Source organism: Trachemys scripta, chromosome 24, assembly GCF_013100865.1.
Source record: "Trachemys scripta elegans isolate TJP31775 chromosome 24, CAS_Tse_1.0, whole genome shotgun sequence".
Lineage (NCBI taxonomy): Eukaryota > Metazoa > Chordata > Testudines > Emydidae > Trachemys > Trachemys scripta.
The window spans coordinates 13,560,083-13,584,084 of record NC_048321.1 but is presented as its reverse complement, the minus strand read 5'-3'; the positions used below and the strand labels follow the sequence as shown (position 1 = coordinate 13,584,084).

The 24,002-nt window shown below is 47.4% G+C and overlaps 2 protein-coding genes across 2 annotated transcripts in view; one reads left to right on the top strand and one right to left on the bottom strand.

The window, feature by feature from the left end:
• LOC117869893 (interferon-inducible GTPase 5-like) overlaps nucleotides 1–1,470 on the bottom strand; it is a 7,287-nt gene extending 5,817 nt beyond the window's left edge. The window contains exon 1 of the mRNA XM_034756998.1: nucleotides 1,402–1,470. Coding sequence (XP_034612889.1) covers nucleotides 1,402–1,470 — 69 coding nt within the window. The remainder of the gene's footprint in view (nucleotides 1–1,401) is intronic.
• Nucleotides 1,471–14,299: 12,829 nt separating this feature from the next.
• Nucleotides 14,300–23,672, top strand: LOC117869892 (interferon-inducible GTPase 5-like). The gene is made up of 2 exons (XM_034756997.1): nucleotides 14,300–14,385; nucleotides 22,391–23,672. Exon 2 carries the CDS (start codon nucleotides 22,407–22,409, stop codon nucleotides 23,670–23,672), a length of 1,266 nt encoding a protein of 421 aa, XP_034612888.1. The 5' UTR covers nucleotides 14,300–14,385; nucleotides 22,391–22,406.
• Nucleotides 23,673–24,002: the final 330 nt, after the last annotated feature.

The following is a 24,002-nucleotide window of genomic DNA, read 5'->3' as shown; positions in this document are numbered from 1 at the left end:
TGTGTTCCTGGTCTGCCAGCTAGAGGCCTCCCCTTTCGTCTGGGGCTGCCATCACTGTCCCTCTGAAACGTAGCTCTCAAACTTCAAACCTGCCAGGGTGTCACACCAGCCAGCAAAACGTTGGACAAATCACTGAATTGCAAAATGCCTCTGTTTTGGTGACTCACACCATGATTTAAAGATTATCATGGTTTTTTAAGCACAACTTTATAAAGAGAACTTTTCCCCATGCAACCCACAGCACTCCATACACAAGCTAAGGCATTGCCAGAGCTTGACCCCTGGATCTGTAGGCCCCTAGCGGAGACTCCTACTACTTGTAGTGAAGACCTAGAAACAAGTTAATTTTAATATACTAAATTGTAACAGAGCTGGAATTAATTTGCAAACTTGACACTATCAAACTGGGTCTGAATAGAGACTGGGAGTGGCTGGCTCACTACAAAAAGTAATTTTCCGCCTTTTTGGTATTCACACCTTCTCATCAACTGTTGGGAGTGGGCCAATTCCCCCCTGATTGAAATGGTCTCATTAGCACTGGTCCTCATTAGCACTTGGTAAGGTAACTCCCATCGTGTTACGTGTTAGTTGTATTTATACCTGCCTACTGTAATTTCCACTCCATGCCTCTGATGAAGTGGGTTATATATCCATGAAAACTTAGACCCGAATAAATTTGTTGGTCTTTAAGGTGCCACAGGACTCCTCCTTGTTTTCATTACAGAGTGTGTTCTTATTTACCACTCCCAGCATATCCAAGAGCTTATGAACATAAGAACGTCCAGACTGGGTCAGACCAAAGGTCCATCTAGCCCAGTATCCTGTCTTCTGATGGTGGCCAATGCCAGGTGCTTTAGAGGAAATGAACAGAGCAGGGAATCATCCAGTGATCCATCCCCTGTCACTCAGCTTCTGGCAATCAGAGGCTGGGGACACCATCCCTGCCCACCCTGGCTAATAGCCATTGATGGACCGATCCTCCATGAATTTATCTAGTTCTTTTTTGAACCCTGTTATAGTCTTGGCCTTCACAACATCCCCTGGTAAGGAGTTCCACAGGTTGACTGTGTGTTGTGTGAAGAAATACTTCCTTTTGTTTGTTTTAAACCTGCTGCCTATTAATTTCATTTGGTGACCCCTAGTTCTTCGGTTATGTAAATAACACTTCCTTATTTACTTTCTCCACACCAGTCATGATTTCATAGACCTCTATCATATCCCCCCTTAGTCATCTGTTTTCCAAACATTTATGCATATTGCACCTTTTCATAGGATTTACCATCTGTATCAAATTTTTTGTTATCAGATTAAACATTAGCATCAAACTTTTTTATCATGAGGTTTAACTGTAGCAACAAATCCTTTATCACAGGTAGGTATTTACAAGTATTTCTACCGTACCTTCTGTTTAGACAGTCTGGTTTGTTCAATACCCTTTGTGTCTTTCAACTCCTTCCTGAACCTTAGCATGCGTTCAGTTACTGCAGTTTTGTTCCCTTCAGTCTGGGTCCTCAAACCCATCATATCTTTGAGGCTGTGATACTCCAGAGTCTGGTGAGGTAAGGATGTAGGGTAGAGGTCCCCAAACTGTGGAATGTGCCCCACTAGGTGGGCATGGAAGAATGTTTGGGGGCACAGCTGGTGTCTGGGCCAGCCCCCAGAGGGGGCATGGAGGGAGCACCACACAGCTCCACCCCCGACCCTGACTGCCTGCCTGGGGCCCTGAGACCCGGCTGCCAGCTCTGCTCCCGGCCCCAGCTGCTGGCTTCGGCCCTTCACCTCGGCTCTGCTCCTGGCCCCACTCCTGGTCCCACTCCTACCCAACTGTGATCCCAGTCTTGACCCCTCTCCAAGTCCCCTCTTCCGGAGCCACAGCCCTGCTCCCAGCACTCGCTCAGGGTTGGGAGTATGGACAGGGGTAAGGGGAGGGCATGAGGAAAAAAGTTTGAGGACCACTGATGTAGGGGGATTCTGCATATTGGCTGGCCCTGTGTGGAGCTGTTTCCCAACCCCAGTGGTGGCCGCTGAGGAACTGGAATTGTGTTTGCATGGTTGGTTTTTACCAGAGTCTTTTGTTTTGTCCTTGGGTTTGACGTATAGGAGGTTTGGACTGCCCTGATGCTTCATCTGCACTCTTGTGGTGTTTTGCGTTGGCGTTGTTAAAGGTCTCAAAGCAGATTCCTAGTTCTTTGGCTGTTCCGGTGGAGGTGTCCCTGTAGCTCCGACTACAGCATTGTCAGGAGAGCTGCACATGCCTGATTGGGGGGAAAAACATTTTACAAAACTTAACTTTACCATCTTTCTCACCTACACCTATACATTTGCTTAAAATACACAACCTCATAAAAGAACCAAACCAATAAGCAAAATATATTTACTGGGCTTCATCCATCCATCCATCAGTAACTGATGCTGGTGAGTTTTCCTTTTCATCTGTTTCTTTCCTTTTTCTTTTAAGCTTGTTTACCCTCTGATCTAAGAGTCTCTCATGTTGTGACCATACTGTGGAGCAGACAACATTATTTTAAAACACATAAAACAGTCTTGTAAACTTACAAATAAAATACTCATTAGGCTGTTATTCTATTTAAAAAGTTGTAGCTTTAAACAAAATAATCCATTTCAGGCTGTACAACAAACACAAGTTTTGCTTTATTTCTACCACTTTAAAAAAACAAAAACAAAAAAACCCCACAAACATTTTTAAAAACACATCTTATTTTGCAGAATAAAAGCCAAACTGCTTTAAAAACCAACTTTTAAAAAATATTTAAAAAAACATTTTGCACAGAAACCCCCCCTATTAGTTTGAAAAACACCAAACCAACTGTTTGCAGCCATATACTTAAAAAAATAAAAGCAATATACTTTTAAAAAAGTACACCTATGTTTTGCACAAACTCAGACACACACACACACAAAACTGTGAGCAAAAAAACCACATTCACAAACCCGGAGCACGTGCTCTAGGGATTGTGAACGTGAGCGAAAATACACACATTCACAAACCCGGAGCACACAATTTAGGGTTGTGAATAAAAAAAAACAAGGACTGACAACTACTGCCATGCAAGGGTAGCTCCTTATGAAGTATCCAACAATTGTTATGAACTATTCTCCCACCTGCATAAGCTTGGCAAAGCTCTTCAGTATTCTAAAAATATTTGGGGAAAATATGATGCTTTGTTCAGAAAGCTGATGGGTGCAGTTATCCTCAGGGGTTCTAAAAAAAAGGATGACTGGAAACTGCATCAAAACTGCAAAAGCTCTTGCGAGTGATTTTAAAAAATAATTTAATTTTCCAGAGGGTGGCTCTGAGCAGCCATGAGTAGTCATGGAAAGGGGCCTGGATAAAAGGGGCATCCTCAAGGGTCCACATCAACTAAGGTGTAAACAAAAGGGGGGACAGCTTTTGGGCGATAAACGGACGGCTGCCCAAAAGTTGCAAGGCAAGGTCACTGTAAAAGTTTTTTAAAAGTCTAAAGAGGTGATGAGAAGAAAAAGACAAAAAGAGATGCCTCCTACTGGAAGCTCTCAAACTGGTGTGTCTGAGAATGAGGAGGCGGAATCTGACCTGCGGGGTAGTGGTGACTCTCACACAGAGTCTGATTTAGAAATCTTGGGCTGCAGCTTGTTCAGGGTAAGCCTCTGGTGGGCCGCGAGACACTTTGTTTACCTCAGCATCCGCAGGTACGGCCACTCGCAGCTCCCACTGGCCGTGGTTCACCATTTCCGGCCAATGAGAGCTGCGGGAAGAAGCACGGGCTGAGCTACCTTTGTTACAAGACGCAGCTCAAGACCGACCATCTGAAAAGACTTGGTTACATAGTGAGGAACCTCTGGGAGCACAACTGGATGGTGATGATAGAAACAGACAGGGAGCTTGCAGACTTCTTAAACCAAGCCCAATTGCCTCAGCCTCTCGTGCCTAGGGATGATATTTTCGGGGGGAGGACTAACGCTATCCGTCTGTATTGCAAACCTAACCCTGGTGAAGAAATCCACTATTATGATTTTACCCACCTGTACCCTTTTGTAAACAAAAGCAAAGAATACCCAATTGGACACCGAAATATAGTTCATGACAAATTTGGACCCCTAGCAAGTTATTTTGGAATTGCAAAAGGTAAAGTGTGCCCCCCTGCAAGGCCTCTTTTTCCCATTGTTACCTATCAGAGTGGGTGGCAAACTTATGTTCCTGCTATGCTGAACCTGTGCAGAAATTTAGCAGTGGGAGACGTGCACCCATACTGATGAGGAGAAGGTCATCCTGGGGACTTGGTGCACGGTGGAATTGAATGTGGCCATAGCAGAAGTGTATACAGTGGCTAAAGTCTATAAAATCTTCATTTTGAAGAAAAATCCAATAAACTCTTTTCAGAGTACATAAAATTACACGTCCACCAGAAACAGGAGGCTTCAGGGTATCCCCGCTGGTGCACAGACGAAGAAAAAATATAATAAGTACATTAATGATTTCTACCAGAAAGAAGGTGTGTGAAAACAGGTACTGACAGAGTTCATCAGGGTCTCTCATGATGCTGGTATTGGACAGGTTTGTTCTTTCGCTGGTGACAGTTATTATTGAGAAATGTGGTTTTGCTCTAGTCACAGGAATTCGATCTGCTACTAAAAACTGGAAGTCGAAAGAGGAAGCTTACCTCCTTGCCGGCACGTTTGCATTTTCTGTTTTACAGCATACTATGCTCTTTATGCGATTGCAGTCCTTACTAACCCACAGATAATCTCTGCTATGAAATGCTGGGCCTCCCTGCTTAATCGCCCTGGTGTCAGGAAAGGCCAAAGTTAGGGTTGCCCACAGAACTGCAACTTAGCCCCTCCCCTGCCTCAGGTGCCCACATCCATGGCCATTACTGCACAGATGGTTTTTTGCAGAAAGCAATATAATATGGCACCATTTTTAAAAAACTCACCTGCAGTGTAGCTGCCTCCTGGGGAAACCCTGTTCTTTAAGGGTGTTGTTTTACTCCCCTGAGTGACTGTGAGCTGGCTTGGGCCAGTGGGCTCATGGGTATTGGTACTTCCTGAGTGGACAGCTAGTCCCAGCTTCCTCATCTCCTTGGACTATATTGGTGACTTAATGTGAGGTGCCGCCGTCAAGTGAAGAAATGAATGTACAGCCCATGTGGCCTTTTCGGCACCAACAGCTGTGAAAAGGAAAAGGCAGGAGAACTCAGGGTGGCTAAGACACAACCATCATAACATGCTTCCTGCCTCAGATAATCTACTTATTCTGTTTAAGTAAGTGCTATCAGAATCTCACAACCAAAATACGAAAGGAATCCAGATGCCACTGGATCCTACTAAAGGAATCCAGAGCCTGTCCACAAATTTCAGATTGGGGCTGGCAGGTGTTCACAGTGTCCCATGGGTGGGAACTCTTCAGGGCTGACCAGAGAATGTAGAATTTGCGACTAGTATTCAGATACCCACAGCAAGTCTCTCTCATCTTAAAAAAACTTCACTCTTGACACCACCTGAGTCTCCAACTACCGCCCCATCTCCCTTTCATCGCTAAGCTCATTGAGCTACCTATCTGAACTTCCTTTCTGGAGTTCCTCTCTTCCTCTTCCATCCCAGACCCTCTCCATCCAGCTTCCTCCCCCTGCAATCCACTGACATCACTATCATCCAAGTCTCTAGTAACATTCCTAGCCAAGCTGAGAACCAGACTCCAACCTCATCCTCCTTGACCTCTCAGCTCTTTGACACTGTTGACCATGCTCTTCATCTTGAAATCTTGTCCTCCCTCAGCTTGCGTGACTCTGTCTTCTCCTAGTTCTGATCCTACCTCTCTAATTGCTCTTTCAGTGTGTCCTTTGGACGATTGTCCTCATGCATCCTTTAACTTCCTCTTAGGGTTCCACAGGGATCAGTCCTTGGTCCCCTTCTATTCTCCCTCTCCACACCTTGTCATCCACAAACATAAATTCAACTATCACCTTTATGATAACAGTATCCTCTCTGCTACAGACCTGTCTGTTTCCATCAAACTGAAATCCTGGGTCTATCTCTCTGACATCCCGTTGTCAGTACCTGAGGAGCTTGGCATTGGCTCCTTTCATCTGGTGCAGCCAGGTCAGGGGAGAGTGGTCGGTGTACACGGTGAAGTGTCGCCCAAAGAGATATGGCTCTAGTTTCTTGAGGGCCCACACCATGGCCAGGCATTCCTTCTCGATGGCCACGTAGTTCTGCTCCCGGGGTAGCAACTTCTTGCTCAGGTACACGATGGGGTGTCTCTCCCCCTTTTCATCCTCCTGCATTAACACCGCCCCCAGTCCTGTGTCTGAGGCGTCGGTGAACACCATAAAGGGCTTGTCAAAGTCTGGGTTTGCCAGAACTGGGCCACTGACCAGAGCCTCCTTCAGCACCTGGAGAGCCCCCTGGCACTCCTCGGTCCAGACCACCTTGTCTGGCTTCCCCTTCTTGCACAGCTCAGTGATGGGGGCGGCTATGGAGCTAAAGTGGGGCACGAACCTTCGATAGTACCCCGCCATCCCAATAAAGGCTTGGAGCTGCTTTTTGGTTTGCAGAGTGGGCCAGTCTCTGATCCCCTCCACTTTGGCTGGTTCTGGCTTTAGGCAGCCGCTCCCCACCCGGTGGCCTAGGTAGGATACCTCAGCCATCCCCACCTTGCACTTCTCCGGTTTTATGGTCAGCCCAGCCTCCTGGAGTCGGTCCAGCACTTGTCTAACCTGGGACATGTGGTCCTCCCAGGTCTGGCTAAAGACACAGATGTCGTCAATATACGCCACGGCAAAACTCTCCATCCCCTTCAGTAGCTGATCCACCAGGCGCTGGAAGGTGGCCGGTGCTCCCTTGAGGCCGAAAACTTTTAATGACTTTGAGTTGCTAGAAAGAGTGATCCATAGTGTTCAACCAACTCCTGAGATTTTATTTAAACTGTCCAATAGCATCTGCCAAGTCCTGAGGTTATATTTAAACTGTCCAATAGTTTCTGTGAACTCCTGAGGTTTTATTTCATTTCATATTAATCAGAGCTCACCATCTTCACCCACCCCCTTACTGTGGGTGTACACCCATCAAATTTAATTACTGATCACTAATAAAATTAACCCTGATGGCAACAAATGTTGGTGATCACAGTCACCCTTGCTATTCAGTGGGGGTTTGGTTAAAACCATTCAGTTTAACAGGGTCAGTCAGCTCTACTGTACTCAAACATGTCTGAAACATCCCTGGTTTTTTTGTTTGTTTGTTTGTTTGTTTTTGCTTTTACTTTAATACACAGCTTATCCACACTAGCGCTTTAAAGCGGATTCAGCCCTTTGTTTTGGGTGGCAACATGTGCTTAATAGTCTCTTACAATTACCTTTGAAGGTCAGTGGTTAAACTCATGATTTTATATTGCTTAATAAAATGTATATGAGTTTAAATAATGTTAAAACAAAGTGCTTTGACCTCTTTTGTTGGAAATTTCAACTAAGTGGATATATCTCTGCAAAAAATTTTGATTTTGTCCAATTGCCATTATCCAATAGAAAACTGTTCCATTGGGAAATTTTCCACTAGTTCTAGTGTTTGTTTATTTTTTTAAACAGGGAACATAAAACCATCAGTTCATTTTTGTAAGCTACAGAACCAGGGCTAGATTCACCTCCACTGGCACAGAGTTTGCAAAGTGCATCTCTGATCTCTTCACCTCTAGCATGTGCTACATTCAGGAGGGCAGTGTGTACACCAGGGAAGGACAGATGTACATTTCTGACAGGGGGAGCTCAGGTGTATCTTATGGATAGAACTTGGTACAAGTTACACCTGGAACATTGCAACACCCTTGATCCTCACCAGTATTGCCCTCTTGTGGTGCTTCGCTGGCCAATTTCTGGCCTACTTGACAAAACAGGAAGTCCCGCTTTAGCTCCACCCCCTTTTCTGAGCCAATGAGAAAAATGCTTTGGGCAGCAGAGCACCCTACTGGAGCCCTCATTCCCTTCCAAGCCAGCCATGAAACTAGTGAGTCCCTCAATTCTCCATTGGACATTTAGAATAAGTCACCAAATCCTTTAATAAAATAATGGTGAACTGAAATATGATCTATCGTTTGATTTTTAGATCTGGCACATCATGATTTGAATTACTATCAATAATCAAAGGCAATCAGGCAATCAGGTGCCTTTAAAATATTTGCTAATTGTATGTTTAATCCACTGAGCAGTGCAATCCCCATTTCTGGCAAGATAGTGCCATAACACATGCCACATATTGTGATGCTCCACAGGTCACATTCAGGGGTCAAGTGTGGGAAGAGTTGCATATTTGGTTGTGTCTTTCCCTCTTTTTACAAGTGTAATATTCAAGTACCACACAGATGCAATCAGAGGATAGAGGTTGGGGCTCCCTTGTGTGGGCTTGGGAGGCCGGGAGAGAAGAATGGGAGACAAGGGATGGCTTGGAGCAATAGTGAATCATGAGGGTAGGAGCTCTCACTGCCAGAAGCTGGGGCTGGATGACAGGGGATGGGTCACTTGATAATTGCCCTGTTCTGTTCATTCCCTCTGAAACATCTGGCACCAAACATGACCAGAAGACAGGATACTGGGCTAGATGGGCCATTGGTCTAGCCCAGTATGGCCGGTCTAACAGTTAAACCCATTAACTCTCCTTTTTTTGTCCTATGCCTGAAGATGTGTTAAACTGCCCCTTCACCTTGAATGGTCTCTTACAACATTACTACTTATGTTAAACAATCTGTCCCATCTTTAATTTAGCTGTGGCATGGAGCACTTTTCCCAGACTTGAAGAAAGCGCTCTGAGGAGCTTGAAAGTTTGTCTCTTTCACCAGCAGAAGTACGTCCAGTGAAAAATCTCACCTCACCCACCTTGTCTCTCTCATAAATCTTAGCATTGTTTTCTAACTTTTGTCACATTTTCCCAAGTCAGAGACAGTAAGGAAATCCCCCCTTTCTGACAATTTTATCCTTTAGCACATGCCCGTGTGTTGGATTGCTCAGACAATTCAACAAAAGGGTCCCACAGAAAAACGTATCCATAAAATCAGACAATGGGCCAGTTCCTCTCTCTCACCTCCCTCTTGCTCCCGCAGGCAGGGGAAGCATAAACAAAAACAGCCTTGTGTGGGGGTGGCTGGTCTCCAAGGGAATTCAGCAGGCCCCTAAAGCTGCCTGTCACTAAAGCTAAAGGAAGTAATTAATGTTTCAAGTGTGTTCAACCCCAACTGCAGGCAATCCCTGTCCTCTGGCAGCTCCATTGTACAGCCAAACTGGAGACGTACCTCATGCAGCCCGTGCTGATGCACCGTCCTTCCTGGTACTGGAGCACCTGGTGGGCTGGGGGAACCACCTTTACGAAATCAGATTGTGATGGGTTCGGTCACAGAGACCCCCTTGGGACTGTCACCTGATGTGCTACCTCTGAGCCCATTTTCTCTGCCAGTTTGGGCCTTCAGAACCCTGCCTGGTTGAGCCAGACACGCAAGCCTGCTGCAGCACAGATCAAGAGTCTGAACCCTCAAAGTTACAGACTTAACTGAAAACAGCTAAAGAAGTGATCCCGTCTCCAGCACCCAGACACCCAGTTCCCAATGGGATCCAAACCCCAAATAAATCTGTTTTACTCTGCATAAAGCTTATACAGGGTAAACTCATAAATTGCCCACCCTCAGTAACACTGATAGAGAGATACGCACAGCTGTTTGCTCCCCTAGTATTAATCACTTACTCTGGGTTAATTAATAAACAAAAGTGATTTTATTAAGTATAAAAAGTAGGATTTAAGTGGTTTCAAGTAATGACAGACAGAACAAAAGTAACTCACCAAGCAAAATAAAACAAAATGTGCAAGTCTAAGCCTAATTCAGTAGGAAACGGAATACAGGTAATCGCAAACTCAGAGATGTTCCAATAAGCTTCTTTCACAGACTGAACTCCTTCCTAGTCTGATGCCAGTCCTTTTCAGACCAATGTTGTAGTTTATGGCCTGGGTCCAGCAATCACTTACACCCCTGTAGTTACCTTCCTTTCTTCCAGTTTCTTTCAGGCATCTCTTGGCGGTGGAGAGACCATCTCTTGAGCCAGCTGAAGACAAAATGGAGAGGCTTCCAGGGCCTTTCATATTCTCTCTCTTGTGGGCAGAAACCCCTTTGTTCTTCTGTGCAAAATCACAGCAACAAGATGGAGTCTGTAGCCACCTGGGCAAGTCACATGTCCATGAATGATTCAGACTTTTGCAGGATGATACTATTGTTTACAAGTTAGTTTGAGCATTCCCAGGGAAGCTCAGATGTGGACTGGCATCTCCCAAAGTCCATTGTCAGTTAAGTGTCTTTTGACTGGGCACTTACTCAGAATAGTCCTTTCTCAAGAAGCTGACCAAATGCTTCACTGATGCAACTTAGAATCAAACACATTGAGATACAAGTACATAGCCAATATTCCTAACTTCAAATACAAAAATGATACCCACATACAGACAGCATAATCATAACCAGCAAATTACAACCTTTCCATTGACACCTTACTTGACCTCCTTTGTACAAGATTTGGTGCAACTATAGGACCTTGGTTGCAACAATGATCTGTATGGTCACAGTTCATGTCAATAACGTCACACAGATGTTAGGAGAAAACTCCTCTGGACTTTGCTTCAGGGGGTGAAACAAAGAGAAGGGACTGACTTTTCTCTAGTGATTAAAGAGTTTCCTGTTTTACTGAGGCACAGGTAAGGGCTAAGCAGAAACCTCTCTTGCAGCCTGTGATGGAACAGGATTTGGTCCCTCCCCTTCTGGGAACAGATCCTAGATTAACCCTGTTCCATTTTTCTGGTATTTTCCCCTCTTCTTTATCCACAGATGCAGCGTGACTTGTTCCATCCTGAGCAATTGCAGGTCCTCTTCTCTTCTCCCCAGAGGGCAGCCTGGTAACCCCTTCTTCGGCCCTCTGCAAGGTAGAGCATATGTAAGGGGACTGTTGCCCCCTTGCTAACATTCAGTGGGGGTGTTTTGGTTGCTCGCTCCCAGCACTAAAAGGGGAGGGGTCGATGGCAAATCAGGAGCCTGAGATGGACAGTCCCCAGGAACAATGGGGAGAGGCCAATGCTCCAGGTCAGCCTGATTGACAGGGTGGGCAGCTAATCAGAGAGTCAGGAGGCCAGAGGGGGTCCCGTCCTCCGTGTGAGTTGGAATTGCCTGGGTCAGACAGAGTGGGGCCGAGCTAAGGAGAGAGCAGGGGCCCAAGCTGAGCTGCTGGGAGCAGAGCTGCAGCCCCAGAGCCAGAGCACGGCCCAGAGAGAGCAGAGCTGCCCTGGGAGCAGAGCTGTAGCAACCAGAGCCAGAGGGGCCAGACAAGCAGATCAGGGAGTTGAAGGCAGAGCAGCAGCAGCAGCCGTGCTGAGGCCGAGTGGAGCTGGGGCTGGAGCCGGAGTTGGGGCTGGAGCCGTCCGGAGCCGGGTGCGGGGAGCAGCTGGGGAGAGGAGGGGGACCCTGGGCAGTGGGCCCAGCACAGGGAGACGCCTCAGCCCAGAGGCTCTGCAGGCCAGACTTGGGGGGATCATAACCCCGACCGGGCAGGGGCGACGCTCGGAAGACGGGTCCTGCCACCTAGAGCCTGAGAGCGTGTGGCCACCGCCAGAGCAAGTGTCCAACCCGCAGCGTCTCTGCAGTACGGCCAGGGCCTGAGAAGGAGCCTGGGACCTACAAGGAACAGACTGTGACCTGCCCTGACGTCCCAGAGACACTGGTTGTGATGTTCCCGGCCACAGAGCGGGGTGATGTGTTTTCCTTTAACCTTTCCCATTTTTCCTTATTCTTTTTTAAAATTAATTGTTAATTAAACAACTTGTATTTGCTTTAAATTGTATGAAATGATCAGTGGGTCAGGGAGGTGCCCAGTGCAGAGAGAGTACCCCGGAGTGGGGACACCCTAGCCCCTGTCCTGGGTGACCACCGCAGGGTTGGGGGTAGAGCCCCCCAGGAATCCTGGGCCCAGCCTTGTCGGGGTTTACGAGGACTCTGCCAGACAGGAGAGTGGAAGGGGAGTCCTCAAGGGCAGGGAGGCCTCTGGGTAAAGGGAGTGGGAACAAGGACTCGGATCCTTTCGCTAGCTCACTTCACCAGGGTAGTGCAGAAGCCAGGAAAGTTCCCCACAATAGTGGGACCATTCCCTCGCTTACACATATATCTGAAGCCCTGAATTCTCTGCCCCCAAACTGAGCCTGGTGCACAAAGAGAAACATGGGAAATTGTTCCCCTTCCAAGTTGTCTTGCTCTTTGGGAGACCTGAGGAGACCAGGCATTGAGCTGATTCTCCACCATGTTGTGTCATCATTTACACCAGTGCAAAATGGGTTTAGAGTGCTGCTATTCTGGCTTGGTAGAGTTGGACGCCCATTTTGCACTGGTGTGAATGAGTTTCAAGGTGCAGGCAATGGAGAATCTTTCATCATTCTAACAGCACTGTGGAGAATTTGTCATTGTTCAAACTGCCCTGTCTGATTTACAGAGAGGTTTGAGACAGTCTCAGGAGCCAGTTTGGACCGTGCATTTGCATCAGACTCCAATGGAAACTGAAAGCAAAAGTCTGAGCTGCCCCTTTCCCAGAAATGGGAGGAAATCAGGATTTGGGGCGGGCTCTCAGTCAGAGAACACAACTCTGACAGCCCTTAATTCTTGTACAGGGAAGGGAACGGCCTGTGAAGCTGTTTAGCCTGGCATCCATCCAACAGCAGCTCAAAAGCTCCTTTGTCTCCCCAACAGAAGTTGCTTCAATAGAAAATATCACCTCATCCACCTTGTCTCGCTCATAAACTCTAACATCGTCTCACTTTTGTCACATTTCCCCAGGTGAAAAAAATGTCAGCAAAAGTAGGTGAAACCTCCCTTTCCCTGTGTGTTCTACCTCTGCCGGCCACACCCGTGTGTTGGATTGCTCAGACAATTCCACTAAAGGGGTTCCACAAAAGCCTACCCATAAAATCAGACTGTGTTTCTATTGGGTAATTTTGCTTGAATCTTTGATCTCGTTTGTATTATCTGGAGTTGTTGTTTGGGTTTGTGGTGGTCTATTTTCTGCAATGGGTGGAAAGGGGGCAGGTAGGGGAGTCATTAACACCTTCCAGTAATACAGACCCATTCCCAGCACATCCTGTGCTGATTTGTCAGCTGGGCACTCGGCAAGACTGAATGTCTGCGGGAAGGTTAGATCCCAAGCCGTGCCCCTGAAGGTGTAACAATGAAATAATCATCACAGCAACATAGGGATTGCCAGACAGCATCAAAGCCGAGGTTGTCCTACTCCAGTAACTTTTCTGTTTCTCACCTGATAATCCAAGATAATGCAGAATCGTTTAGAAAGAGAAAACTGTGAGTCACCAAAAAAGAGGCATTTTGCAATTCAGTCACTTGTCCAACGTTTTGCTGGCTGGTGTGACACCCTGGCAGGTTTGAAGTTTGAGAGCTACGTTTCAGAGGGACAGTGATGGCAGCCCCAGACGAAAGGGGAGGCCTCTAGCTGGCAGACCAGGAACACAAGGAGGCCGCTCCAGGTGGCTGCAGCTACTGCTGGTTGTATCCATTTCCCAGACGTCCACAAGAGGCTGGGGCGTCTTTCAAGAAGTGACAACCTAGATTCCTTCAGCTTCACAGACGTTCTCATCGACCAACAGGTTATGTCGTTGCTACTAACTATCGCAGGTTTCTTCTGGTTTGTGTCAGTCAGTACATTTTAAACCAGGGTAAATTGTTACAAACATAAAGAATCATCTCACCACTCCTTTTGGCTTTGTGATTTGGTAAGAATATTTATTGTCTATTTTGGGGAGCGGGGGGATACGTATTTGAAACTGTCACACACAGGGGGGCACTGCATCTCGCAGGGTGCTGGGGGAAAGCGAGGAGGACCTACAGCAATTACAATCCACGCACTTTTCCTATATTCTCATCATGACTGTTACATTCCCTGAACACTCAACAGTGTTTAAAAGTTCAAACTCATCCGGCCCCTTTTTTTCCCCTCAATAAGTGGCTAAGAACAAACATTTCTAGCTCATGCTCCAGGATCTCCTGGGGCTGTGCACTTGTTAGCTCTCACCAGCTAAATAGGGTCAGGTTTGAATCAGAACTTAGATGGGAGTCCGCAAAGATAAACCAAGGGCAGCAAAAGAGTCATGCTGGGATGGTCTGTTAGCTAAGGGCTCATGTTATTGACTCGGGTTCCTGCAGCATGCTTTGGAGGTCATGCACGCAACTCCCTCACCTTGCACTTTCACTTTCCATATTCTGCTCCCATATATAGAGGAGAGAAGGGGAGGCTCAACATCATACAGCTGGAGATTTGCCTCTGTGACTTCACAGACGCTCAGAAGAACCACTGCACATAGGAGCTGACGGTAAAGAGTTTTCTCCCGGTTAGTGGAGTGGTTCTGGGAGACTGTGTGTGACAGAGTGTTGGGGGCGTGGGAGAGGATGACTGTGTGTATGAGAGAATGTGTGTGTGTGCGTGCATGCCTGAGTGAGTGTGTCAGTGTGCTATCTTTTTAAGCCAGAGGTCCCCAAACTGGAGTCCACTGCACCGGGGGGGGACAGAGGAACCTTCAGGGGGGCACAGCCCAGGCCAACTCCCATGGGGAATGGGGAGGGAGTGTCCCCAGCCCCGGCCTCCTTACCCCTGTCTGGATCCCCCCCAAGCCTTGGCCCCACTCCCAGCTTGCAGGGCATGCGGGGCATGGACAGGGATAAGGGGGAATGCGACCCTCAAAGGATTGGGGACCATTGCTTTCAACCGAGCACTCAGGAGCCGTGTCTTCCCTCCCGCTGCAAACTTCACCCGAATGTGGTACAGAGCTCGGGGGGTAGTTTCTGCACTACAGTAAAAGCTTTATCATCTGGCACATTGGGGGAATGAGGGGTGCCGGTTAGTCAACGATTCTGGTTAATTAAGAATTATACTTACCAGTGGAGGGAGGGAGTTTGGGTGTGGGACGGGGTTCAGGGCTGGGGTTGGGGCACAGGAGGGGGTGTGGGCTCTGGGAGGGAGTTTGGGTGTGTGAGGGGGTTCAGGGCTGGGGGTTGAGGCACAGGAGGGGGTGTGGGCTCTGGGTGGGAATTTGGGCGTGGGAGGGGACTCAAGGCATGGGGTTGGTGCATGGGAGGGGTTTCATGGTGCCAGATCCATGCAGCACTCACCGCAGGCAGCTCCCTGCCGCTCCGAAATGTCCCTGCTGCTCCTAGGCAGAGGCGTAGCAAAGGTTTCCAAAGCTAAAAGCTTCCAGCAGAAAAGGAAGATACAGAAGGGTTAACTTCATGCCAAAGAGAAATGGATGTTCCCGTGTCATTTAGCAGATTGGTGGCCTCTAACCAAAGTGAACCCCCAAGGGCGACCACAGCTATCGAATTGCAAAGGACAAAAAACTTTACATGAGGCCTGACACTCTCATTGTGAAGGAGAGGGGTCCGGTAAGGAAGTGAGTGTGGTCTGTGCCAGTGGGTCTCAAAGCCTGTCTGTCACTTGTTCAGGGAAAGCCCGTGGCGGGCCGAGCCAGTTTGTTTACCTGCCGCATCCTCCAGTTTGGCCGATCACGGCTCCCACTGGCTGCAGTTTGCCACTCCAGGCCAATGGGGGGGCTGCGGGAAGTGGCGCAGGCCGAGCGATGTGCTGGCCACCCTTCCCACATACCCCATTGGCCTGGAGCAGTGAACCGCGGCCAGTGGGAGCTGCGATCGGCCGAACCCGCGGATGCAGCAGGTAAACAAACCGGCTCGGCCCGCCAGGGGGTTTCCCTGGACATGCGGCAGACAGGCTTTGAGAACCACTGGTCTGTGCTACTCCCAGGGCAGAACTGTAATTATTCCATCAGTTTGATCAGGCAGCCCATTTACTTGCTTTCTACGGTGGTGGTAAGGATATGGAGGGTAGCTCTCCTGCCCCTCCTGATGCAGCGCGGGGATGCATGCTGTGTATATTGAGGGCTATTATAATTTTCTTCCCTGCCCACCCTTTGGTATGGCGGAGGGTTTTGCGGCCCAGAGGGCGGCCAGCTAGAATTTATTCCTAAGCATGTATGCCGTTAAAACCTCCCCTGGGTTTAACGAACACAGCTGAATTCCATCCAGTGTGGGGATTTGGCTCCCTTTTGTCCTGTATTTTATTACGTCTCTGGCATCTATGGCTACGAACTGGTACACAGTCACCAGGTCTGATGAGAGCCCCACTGGACTTGCAATCATAAGTCCTTTTCCTACTGTGGGCTGTGTCTTTAGTTGTACCAAGAGCAACTTCACTGGTTGTCTTTGGCCTGTCATGTCTTTGACCCGGTTATCAAAATTGGTCACCTCATCCTTAGAAAAGACTTCTTGATGCTTCTCTGGCAATGCCCTTAAGTTAGCCACCTGTGCAGGAATCAGCCCCTGGTGTGCCGCTTGAACTGGAACTGGCAGTCTCCCATCACATCTTTCCTGAGGAAAGGTAACTCTTCCTCCCTTCTCCCTCCTTGTCACCCACAGCTCTTTTCCATTCTCCTCAAATGTTACCTTCACCTGAGAAACCACTCCCTCAGGCCGGTGCACCTCTATAGTTCTGTTTTAATGATGCAACTCCACAGCCTTCAAACTTGAGTTTAGAAGACTCACTGGTACTCTTCCTTTGATGGCATTAGTTGGTACATAGGCTGGCTGAAGCCCATTAGGTAGGTTTACCCCAGATGTAGACTCTACAAGAGCTCAATATCCATTGGTATTTCCTGGTACCCAGCAGTGTTCATCAAGGATCTTCCCTCTCTGAGGAGGAATAACAGTCTTCTATTTTCTGCCTACTTTAACATTTCCAATCTGCCCTGCAGGGCCCAGTGAATGGTTTTGTCCCTCCACTCAAGCCAGTACTCTACTCAGTACAGAATTCATCTTAGAGTGCCCATGACAGTTCGTCCTCCTGGTTCCTTCTACTGGCATTAGTATCTCCTTCAGCTCACTAATGATGTTCATCCCTAGAATCCCTGGGACTCCTTCTCCCATATGGCTCCCTTCAGAGGCTTTGTCTTTCAGGATGAAGATGCATTTCCCTGGCAGTGTCTGGCCCATGTAATCTATGTCTGCTTTGAGGCATCCCACTACTGGGATTGCCAGTCCATTAACTGCTGTTAGACATACAAAGCGTGTGCTGTGCATGGTCAGCTCCTTGTCTTTCAAATATTTTTGAAAATGCGACTCAGTAATGGTGGTGACTTCTGAGCCAGTATCTAACAAACATCTGGTCTTCACCCTGCTATACATACTTCAGCAGTTAGACAGTCTCCAAATGCTCGCTTACAGAAGTCGCTAGATATGCTGGCACTGCCCGTTTTCCTCTCAACACTGTATGCAGAGGGATTTTCCACCAAGGACCAGCCTAGAAATCCTTTTGCCACTGCTTGGCCTTCTACTGTCGATGGACCATTCACTCCTGGTGCCCCATTGGTTTCCAGTGCCTGGGACTCTGTTCTCCTTCTCAGTGGACATTCTTGGCTCAGTGGTCTCAGTGGACCTGGCGTGTAAGAGATGTAGCTTCCCAGCAAATCCTTCAGTGGGGCTCTTCAGGATCCCAGTGTCCCTGGATACGTTGATATACTAATGGGATTTTTTTTCTTTTCAACTCAGTCATCACTTTCAGCATCTCCTCCTGTTGGACCACCAGTTTTTGGACAGCCTCACTTAAACTTTACAGTATTAACTGTGTTTGGGGCAGGGTCTTTTCCCCAGCAGTTGCATTCACTAGGCCCCCACTTCATGTACAGGGGTTAGGCTTGGCTATCTCTTCCACAGGGACTTCCTCTTCTTCTGACCACATAATGACAGCCTGCATGAGTTCATGGAACTTCTTACCAGGCTCTTCCTTCACCTCCTTTTCATTTCACGGCGGAGGGAGTCGTCACGGATCCCCAACACCACCTGCTCTTTCAGAACTGTATCTGGGTCTGGAACTCATCGAGGGTCTTGCCGCTCCACTTTGCTCATTCTCTCCTGGAGGTCATATGTGTATGCCCGGACAGTTTCACCAGGCTCCTGCTTTCTCTCAAAGAACTCCCTCCATACACTTCTAGGGGTATGTCTACACTATGAAATTACTCCGATTTCACAGAAGTGAATTTTTGGGAATAGATTGTATAAAGTTGAGTGCACATGTCCACACTAAGCACATTAATTCGGCGGTGTGCGTCCACATAACCGTGGCAAGCCGTCGACTTTCGGAGTGGTGCACTGTGGTAGCTATCCCACAGTTCCCGCAGTGCCCGCTGCCCATTGGAATTCTGGGTTGAGCTCCCAATGCCTGATGGGGCCAAAAATTTGTCACGGGTGGTTATGGGTAAATGTCGTCAATCAACCCTGCCTCCATGAAAGCAACGACAGACAATCATTTTGCACCCTTTCCCCTGGATTGCCCGAGCAGACGCCATAGCACGGCAAACATGGAGCCCATTCAGCCTTTTTTCACTGTCACCATATGTCTACTGGATGCTGCTGACAGATGTGGTACTACAGTGCTACACAGCAGCAGCTGCAGCTCCTTGCCTTTGCAAGTTAGCAAAGACGGTTACCAGTCATACTGTACTGTCTGCTGCTTTGCAAGTTGGCAAAGATGGTTACTAGTCATACTGTACCATCTGCTGCTGTCATGGGTGCTCCTGGCCAGCCTCCGTGAGGTCGGTCGGGGGCGCCTAGAAAAAAATGGGAATGACTCCCCAGGTCATTCTCTTCTTTAAGTTTTGTCTAATAGAGATTCAGTGCTGCCTAGAAAATCAGGCAAGTCTACTAAAGAACCACAGATGCAAGTGGCCACTCTGGGTCAGTGTCCCAGACATCCCGCAGAAATGATGAGCTGCATGCCATTCTAGGGGGTGCCCAACAACCCCACCCATTGCTTCCCTCCTCCCCCACCCATCCCAGGTTACCTTGGCAGTTATCCCCCCATTTGTGTGATGCAGTAATAAAGAATGAATGAATTTGAAACAACACTCACTTTCTTGCCTCCGCAAGCAGAGATCAAAGGGAGGAGGGGAGGGCGGCTGGCTTACAGGGAAGTAGAGTGAACCACCATTCTGCACTTGCTCAGGCTATAGTCTGTCCATCATGGCCTTGGAGATTTTTTTAAATATTTTGGCATTTCATCTTTTAGAACGGAATTCTGATAGCACGGATTCGTCTCCCCATACAGCGATCAGATCCAGTACCTCCCGTACAGTCCATGCTGGAGCTCTTTTTCGATTCTGAGACTGAATGGTCACCTGTGCTGATGAGCTCTGCATGGTCACCTGTGCTGATCAGCTCTCCATGCTGGGGAAACAGGAAATGAAATTCAAAAGTTCTTGGGGCTTTTCCTGTCTACCTGGCCAGTGCATCTGAGTTGAAAGTGCTGTCCAGAACGGTCACAATGGAGCACTCTGGGATAGCTCCCGGAGTCAAATACTGTCAAATTCCATCCACACAACCCCAAATTTGACCCGGTGATGTCGATTTCAGCGCTGATATCCTCGTTGGGGAGGAGTACAGAAATCGATTTTAGGAGCCCTTTAAATCAACAAAAATGGCTTCATTGTGTGGATGGGTGCAGGGTTAAATCAATCTAACACTACAAAATTCAACCTAAACTCATAGTGTAGACCAGGGCTAAGTCCGGTAATTTTGTCAAGTTTCAGTCATGCAACGTGGTGGTTCCTACCTCTGAAGCAGTGCACTTCCTGCATGAGATTCCCAGGCAGATGTCAAATCCCTGACTCTGGGGAACCACGCACTGAAGGACACCAAATCTGGATTAAAAAACTCGGACATTTGCAAATAAAAGCTCAGTTTAATGACAGTCAAGTGTAAGTGTGTGGCCTCACCTATAGGGCACCCTCTTGTGCCTGGATGCAGCATACTTGACCTGCATCAGCCTGTCTCAGTTGGAGTCTGTGAAAGTCTAAACCCCTCCTGGGGTAGCCTGAACAAGTCCAAAAATAAAGATTCAAACAGATCTTGAAATTATCAGCCCTTCTGCCCCCTCAGACTTCACTATAGTTACCCAGGGTTAACACCTAGTCCAGAGTTTCTGTCCATTAGAGATATGGATCTCCTCTGAAGTATCACCTCAACGGAGCTCCCTCAGTCTACTTCAGTGACTTAACTCAGCCTCCTCTATGCCTCACCCCCAGGTGCAGAGAATGACCTATTGGGTCCTTTCCCTTGCCTTAAAGGTGATGGGGGTTAAGCCCCATCACACCAAGATTGTGGCAAGACCCGCCTCATCCCCTGAAACCTTAAAAGCAGAGAAATAAGACGTCAACGGGAAAGACTTGTGAATTCCTTTCTGCCTTCCTCCTCAGTGCTGCCAATAATGCACTTCATGAAACCGAACCTTAATGGAAACCTAGGTGGAGCCAAGACAAAACTAGGTACAACAAAAATATGTTTTATGGGAGTTACAGTTTCAGAGTGTATTTCCCATAACACATATTGATTTCTGAAAAATAAGGAATTGAGATTTAAATTTGCAATGACTTAACACTGTCCTCTAAAGTTGGCAACAGGCAAAGGGTGCAAACAAACCCGTGCCTGTCCATCACGTGTGTGTGTGTGTGTGTCCAACACAATTCTATACCATCTTTCCTTCTTTTACACTCTCGCCTTCACTGTGCTACATGTAGCTGTTAGTTACTGCAAATAGGCAGAGCTTACCCTGCCAGCTGAGCATAGGGGAGACTTTTGCTAGAGGAATCAGTGTAGCAAATTGACCATGGAAACTAAAGGCATCAGGGGAAAATCCATGGCTGGCAGGATGAAGGACAAATAAAATGAGAGTTGTTTTCTTCCAAGTATATCAGGAGCAAAAGAAATCCTAACAATGGTACTGGCCCATTATTAGCTAGAGATAGTAAAATTGTTAATGATGATGCAGAAAAAACAGAAGTGTTCATCAAACATTATTGTTCTCTATTTGGAAAGAAGTAGAAGGAGGTACTCCTTTCACATGAGTAAGAAGACCTACATTCCAGTCCATTAGTAACTAAAGAGGATATTGATCAACACGTACTAGGGATAAATATTATAAATATTATAAAATTATCAGAGCTGGATAACTTGCAACCAAGAGTCTGAAAAGAGTTGGCTGAGTATCTCTCTAGAGCTACTGATGTTAAATTTTAATATAACTTGGAATACCAGGGAAATTCCAGAAGAGCAGAAGAGTGCTAAGGTTGTGGCAATATTCAAAAAAGACAAACAGGATGACCCAGGTAACTAAAGGCCAGTTAGCATGACTTCCATTCCAGGGAAAATAATGGAAAAGCTGCTATGTGACTGAATCGATAAAGAATTAAAGGATACAAATATAACAAATGCCAGTCTACATGGCTTTATGGAAAATAGGCCTTGTTTAAAAAACAAAACACAAAACAAAGCAAACAATCAAAGAAACCAAACACATCAGGCCTAGCTAATAAACACTAGAAAGACTTTGGGATGAGCTTTGCTCTATGAGACTTGAAAGGTCCTGCTTAAATAAGTCTAGTGTCTTGAATGCAAGTTATTATTTTATTGTATATGTAACAATCTGTTTCCAATACTTCTGCTATCACTTGAATCTCTTTTCTTTGTTAAATAAACTTATCCTTGCTTTCACTACAAACATTTCTGAGTGCTGGTGCTAAGCGGAGCGGTGAGTTGTAACTGGTACTGAGGGATGTCCTCTTCCATTGGGAATAGCAGATCTGTGAGTGCTGTAAGTGTGACAGGGGGACAGGGGCTAGGCACTCCAGGGAGACACTCAGCAGGCTCGGGGGACAGAGTGTGCCTATCACTAACCAATAGAGAGAAAGCGGGGCTGACAAGGTCTAGAGGGGAGTGATTGTGTGTCCCATGCCCAGAGGAGGTGAGTAGCTGACCCCTGGAAGGCACAGACAAATCTCCTCATGTGAAAGGCAGGTTATAGTGAGGTTCCACACAACCCTGGGTACCACTGGAAAGCATCACACCACAGGTAGCCAGCCCCCACCTAGGGATGGATCCGAGCCACCACCCCCCAAGAGGAGAACAGTCCCATATCCCACTCCCGACCACCTGAACCAGCCAGTCCCCCACTCTGGGGCTGGATGGAAGCTGTCACTCCCTAGGAGGGAAAGGCCCCATGCCCCTTTCCTCACCCCCTGAATCTGTAGTCAAAACCAAGCCCGAACCCTAGATCTGAAAATCTCCATAGCCCATTCCTCCTGATGCCTGATTTGGCCAGTTCCTACTAGCCCTTGACCTGGGGGCACATTTAATCTCATGCCATTTCTTGGTTCTCCTGAGCCAGCCAGTCCCTCTGACTTACAGGCAGAGCAGTACCTCATCTTTTTATTATGTCACATCACTTTTCTTGTAACCTTGGTCTCTCCTTGGTTCCCTCAGAACACACCTCACTGCCATGGCTGAGAAAATACCCAGAGAGTTTGCTGAGCAACATGAAGGTCTGAGAGCTACAATGAGTGGGGATAACTCCATGGAAGAATTCACCTGCATAACTCCAGAGGACTTATCGGAGATCAAGAATGCATTAGAGGGAGGCAGAATGGCAGACGCAGTGTCCAAGATCAAAGAAAATCTTAATGCCCTAGACAACATCAAGCTCAACATTGCCATCACAGGAGAGTCGGGCTCTGGGAAATCGACCTTTATCAATGTCATCAGGAATCTGGGAGATGAAGATACTGGTGCTGCTATAACAGGAGTGGTAGAGACAACCTGTGAGCCGCAGCCTTATCCACACCCAAAATTTCCCAATGTAACCTTCTGGGACTTGCCTGGGATTGGGACACCCAATTTTAAATCAGAGAATTACCTTGAGGATGTTAAATTCAACCGCTATGACTTCTTCATAATCCTCGGCTGCGGGCGCTTCCGAGATGTCCATGCCCAGCTGGCCCGCGCCATCCAGGAGAGGGGCAAGAAGTTTTATTTTGCACGCTCCAAAGTGGACACGGATCTGGAGGCTTCCAAGAAGCGCCGGCCCAAAGCTTACGATGAGCAGCGCATCCTGCGGGAGATCAGAGAGGACTGTGTGAGGTGCCTGCAGGCAGAGGGCATCAGCTTCCCCAAGATTTTCCTCCTGTGTAACTTTGACCTGCACAAGTATGACTTTCAGCAGCTGCAGGAAACCCTGGAGCATGAGCTCCCCAGTCACAAGAATCGAACTGTGCTCCTAGCCATGCCGAACATTTCTCTAAATATCCTGCTGAAGAAGAAAGCCGCCTTCCAAGGGGAGATATGGAAACTAGCTGCTCTGTCAGCTAGCGGTGGTGCTGTCCCAGGCCTCTCTGTGGCCTGTGATGTGACCATTTTGGTGAAGGCCTTGCAAGATTATTGCAAGAGCTTCGGCCTCGATGATGAATCCCTCACTAACCTTGCCCAGAAGTTTGACAAACCCGTGGAGGAGCTGAAGGCTGTTATAAAGTCCCCACTGGCCAAGGAAATCTCAGCTGCTTTTGTATACAAACTGCTGACTAATGCTGTAGGTGGTGCCCTGATGCATGTGGAGTATTTAGTGAGCTTCATACCAGTGATTGGCTCCTTTGTAGCCAGAAGGAGCTCTTACAGGATCACGTACTACATGCTGAACAGCTTTCTGAATGAAGTGGTGGAAGATGCTCAAAGAGTTCTGATAAAGGCTTTAAAGGAGATAGAAATGTACTAGGCCAGAGAACAGTGAAGAGACGATCAAATCACCGTAACCAGGGTAGAGATGGAAAGGATCCAGGTGCATCTAGAGATCAGAGCAAAACTATCTCAAACTCTTGCACAGGCCACACAAGTGGTTTCATTGTCTTTCCTGATTTTGATAGATCATGTACCCAGATCCCCAGGATAGGATAACCAGGGATTATGCCAGCGATTACAACCCTGTTTGCAGACTGGGCCTCAAAATCTGAGCTTCCTTTTAAACAACATTAACTTTAGAGCTGGCAGAATTTCTTTCCTGTCAAAAAATTGTTAGAGATGAAACTAATTTTTTTTTCTTTTTTAT

Bases quoted from the DNA above. Each gene is read 5' to 3' on its own strand.
- LOC117869892 (XM_034756997.1), top strand. From the start codon at position 22,407: ATGGCTGAGAAAATACCCAGAGAGTTTGCTGAGCAACATGAAGGTCTG.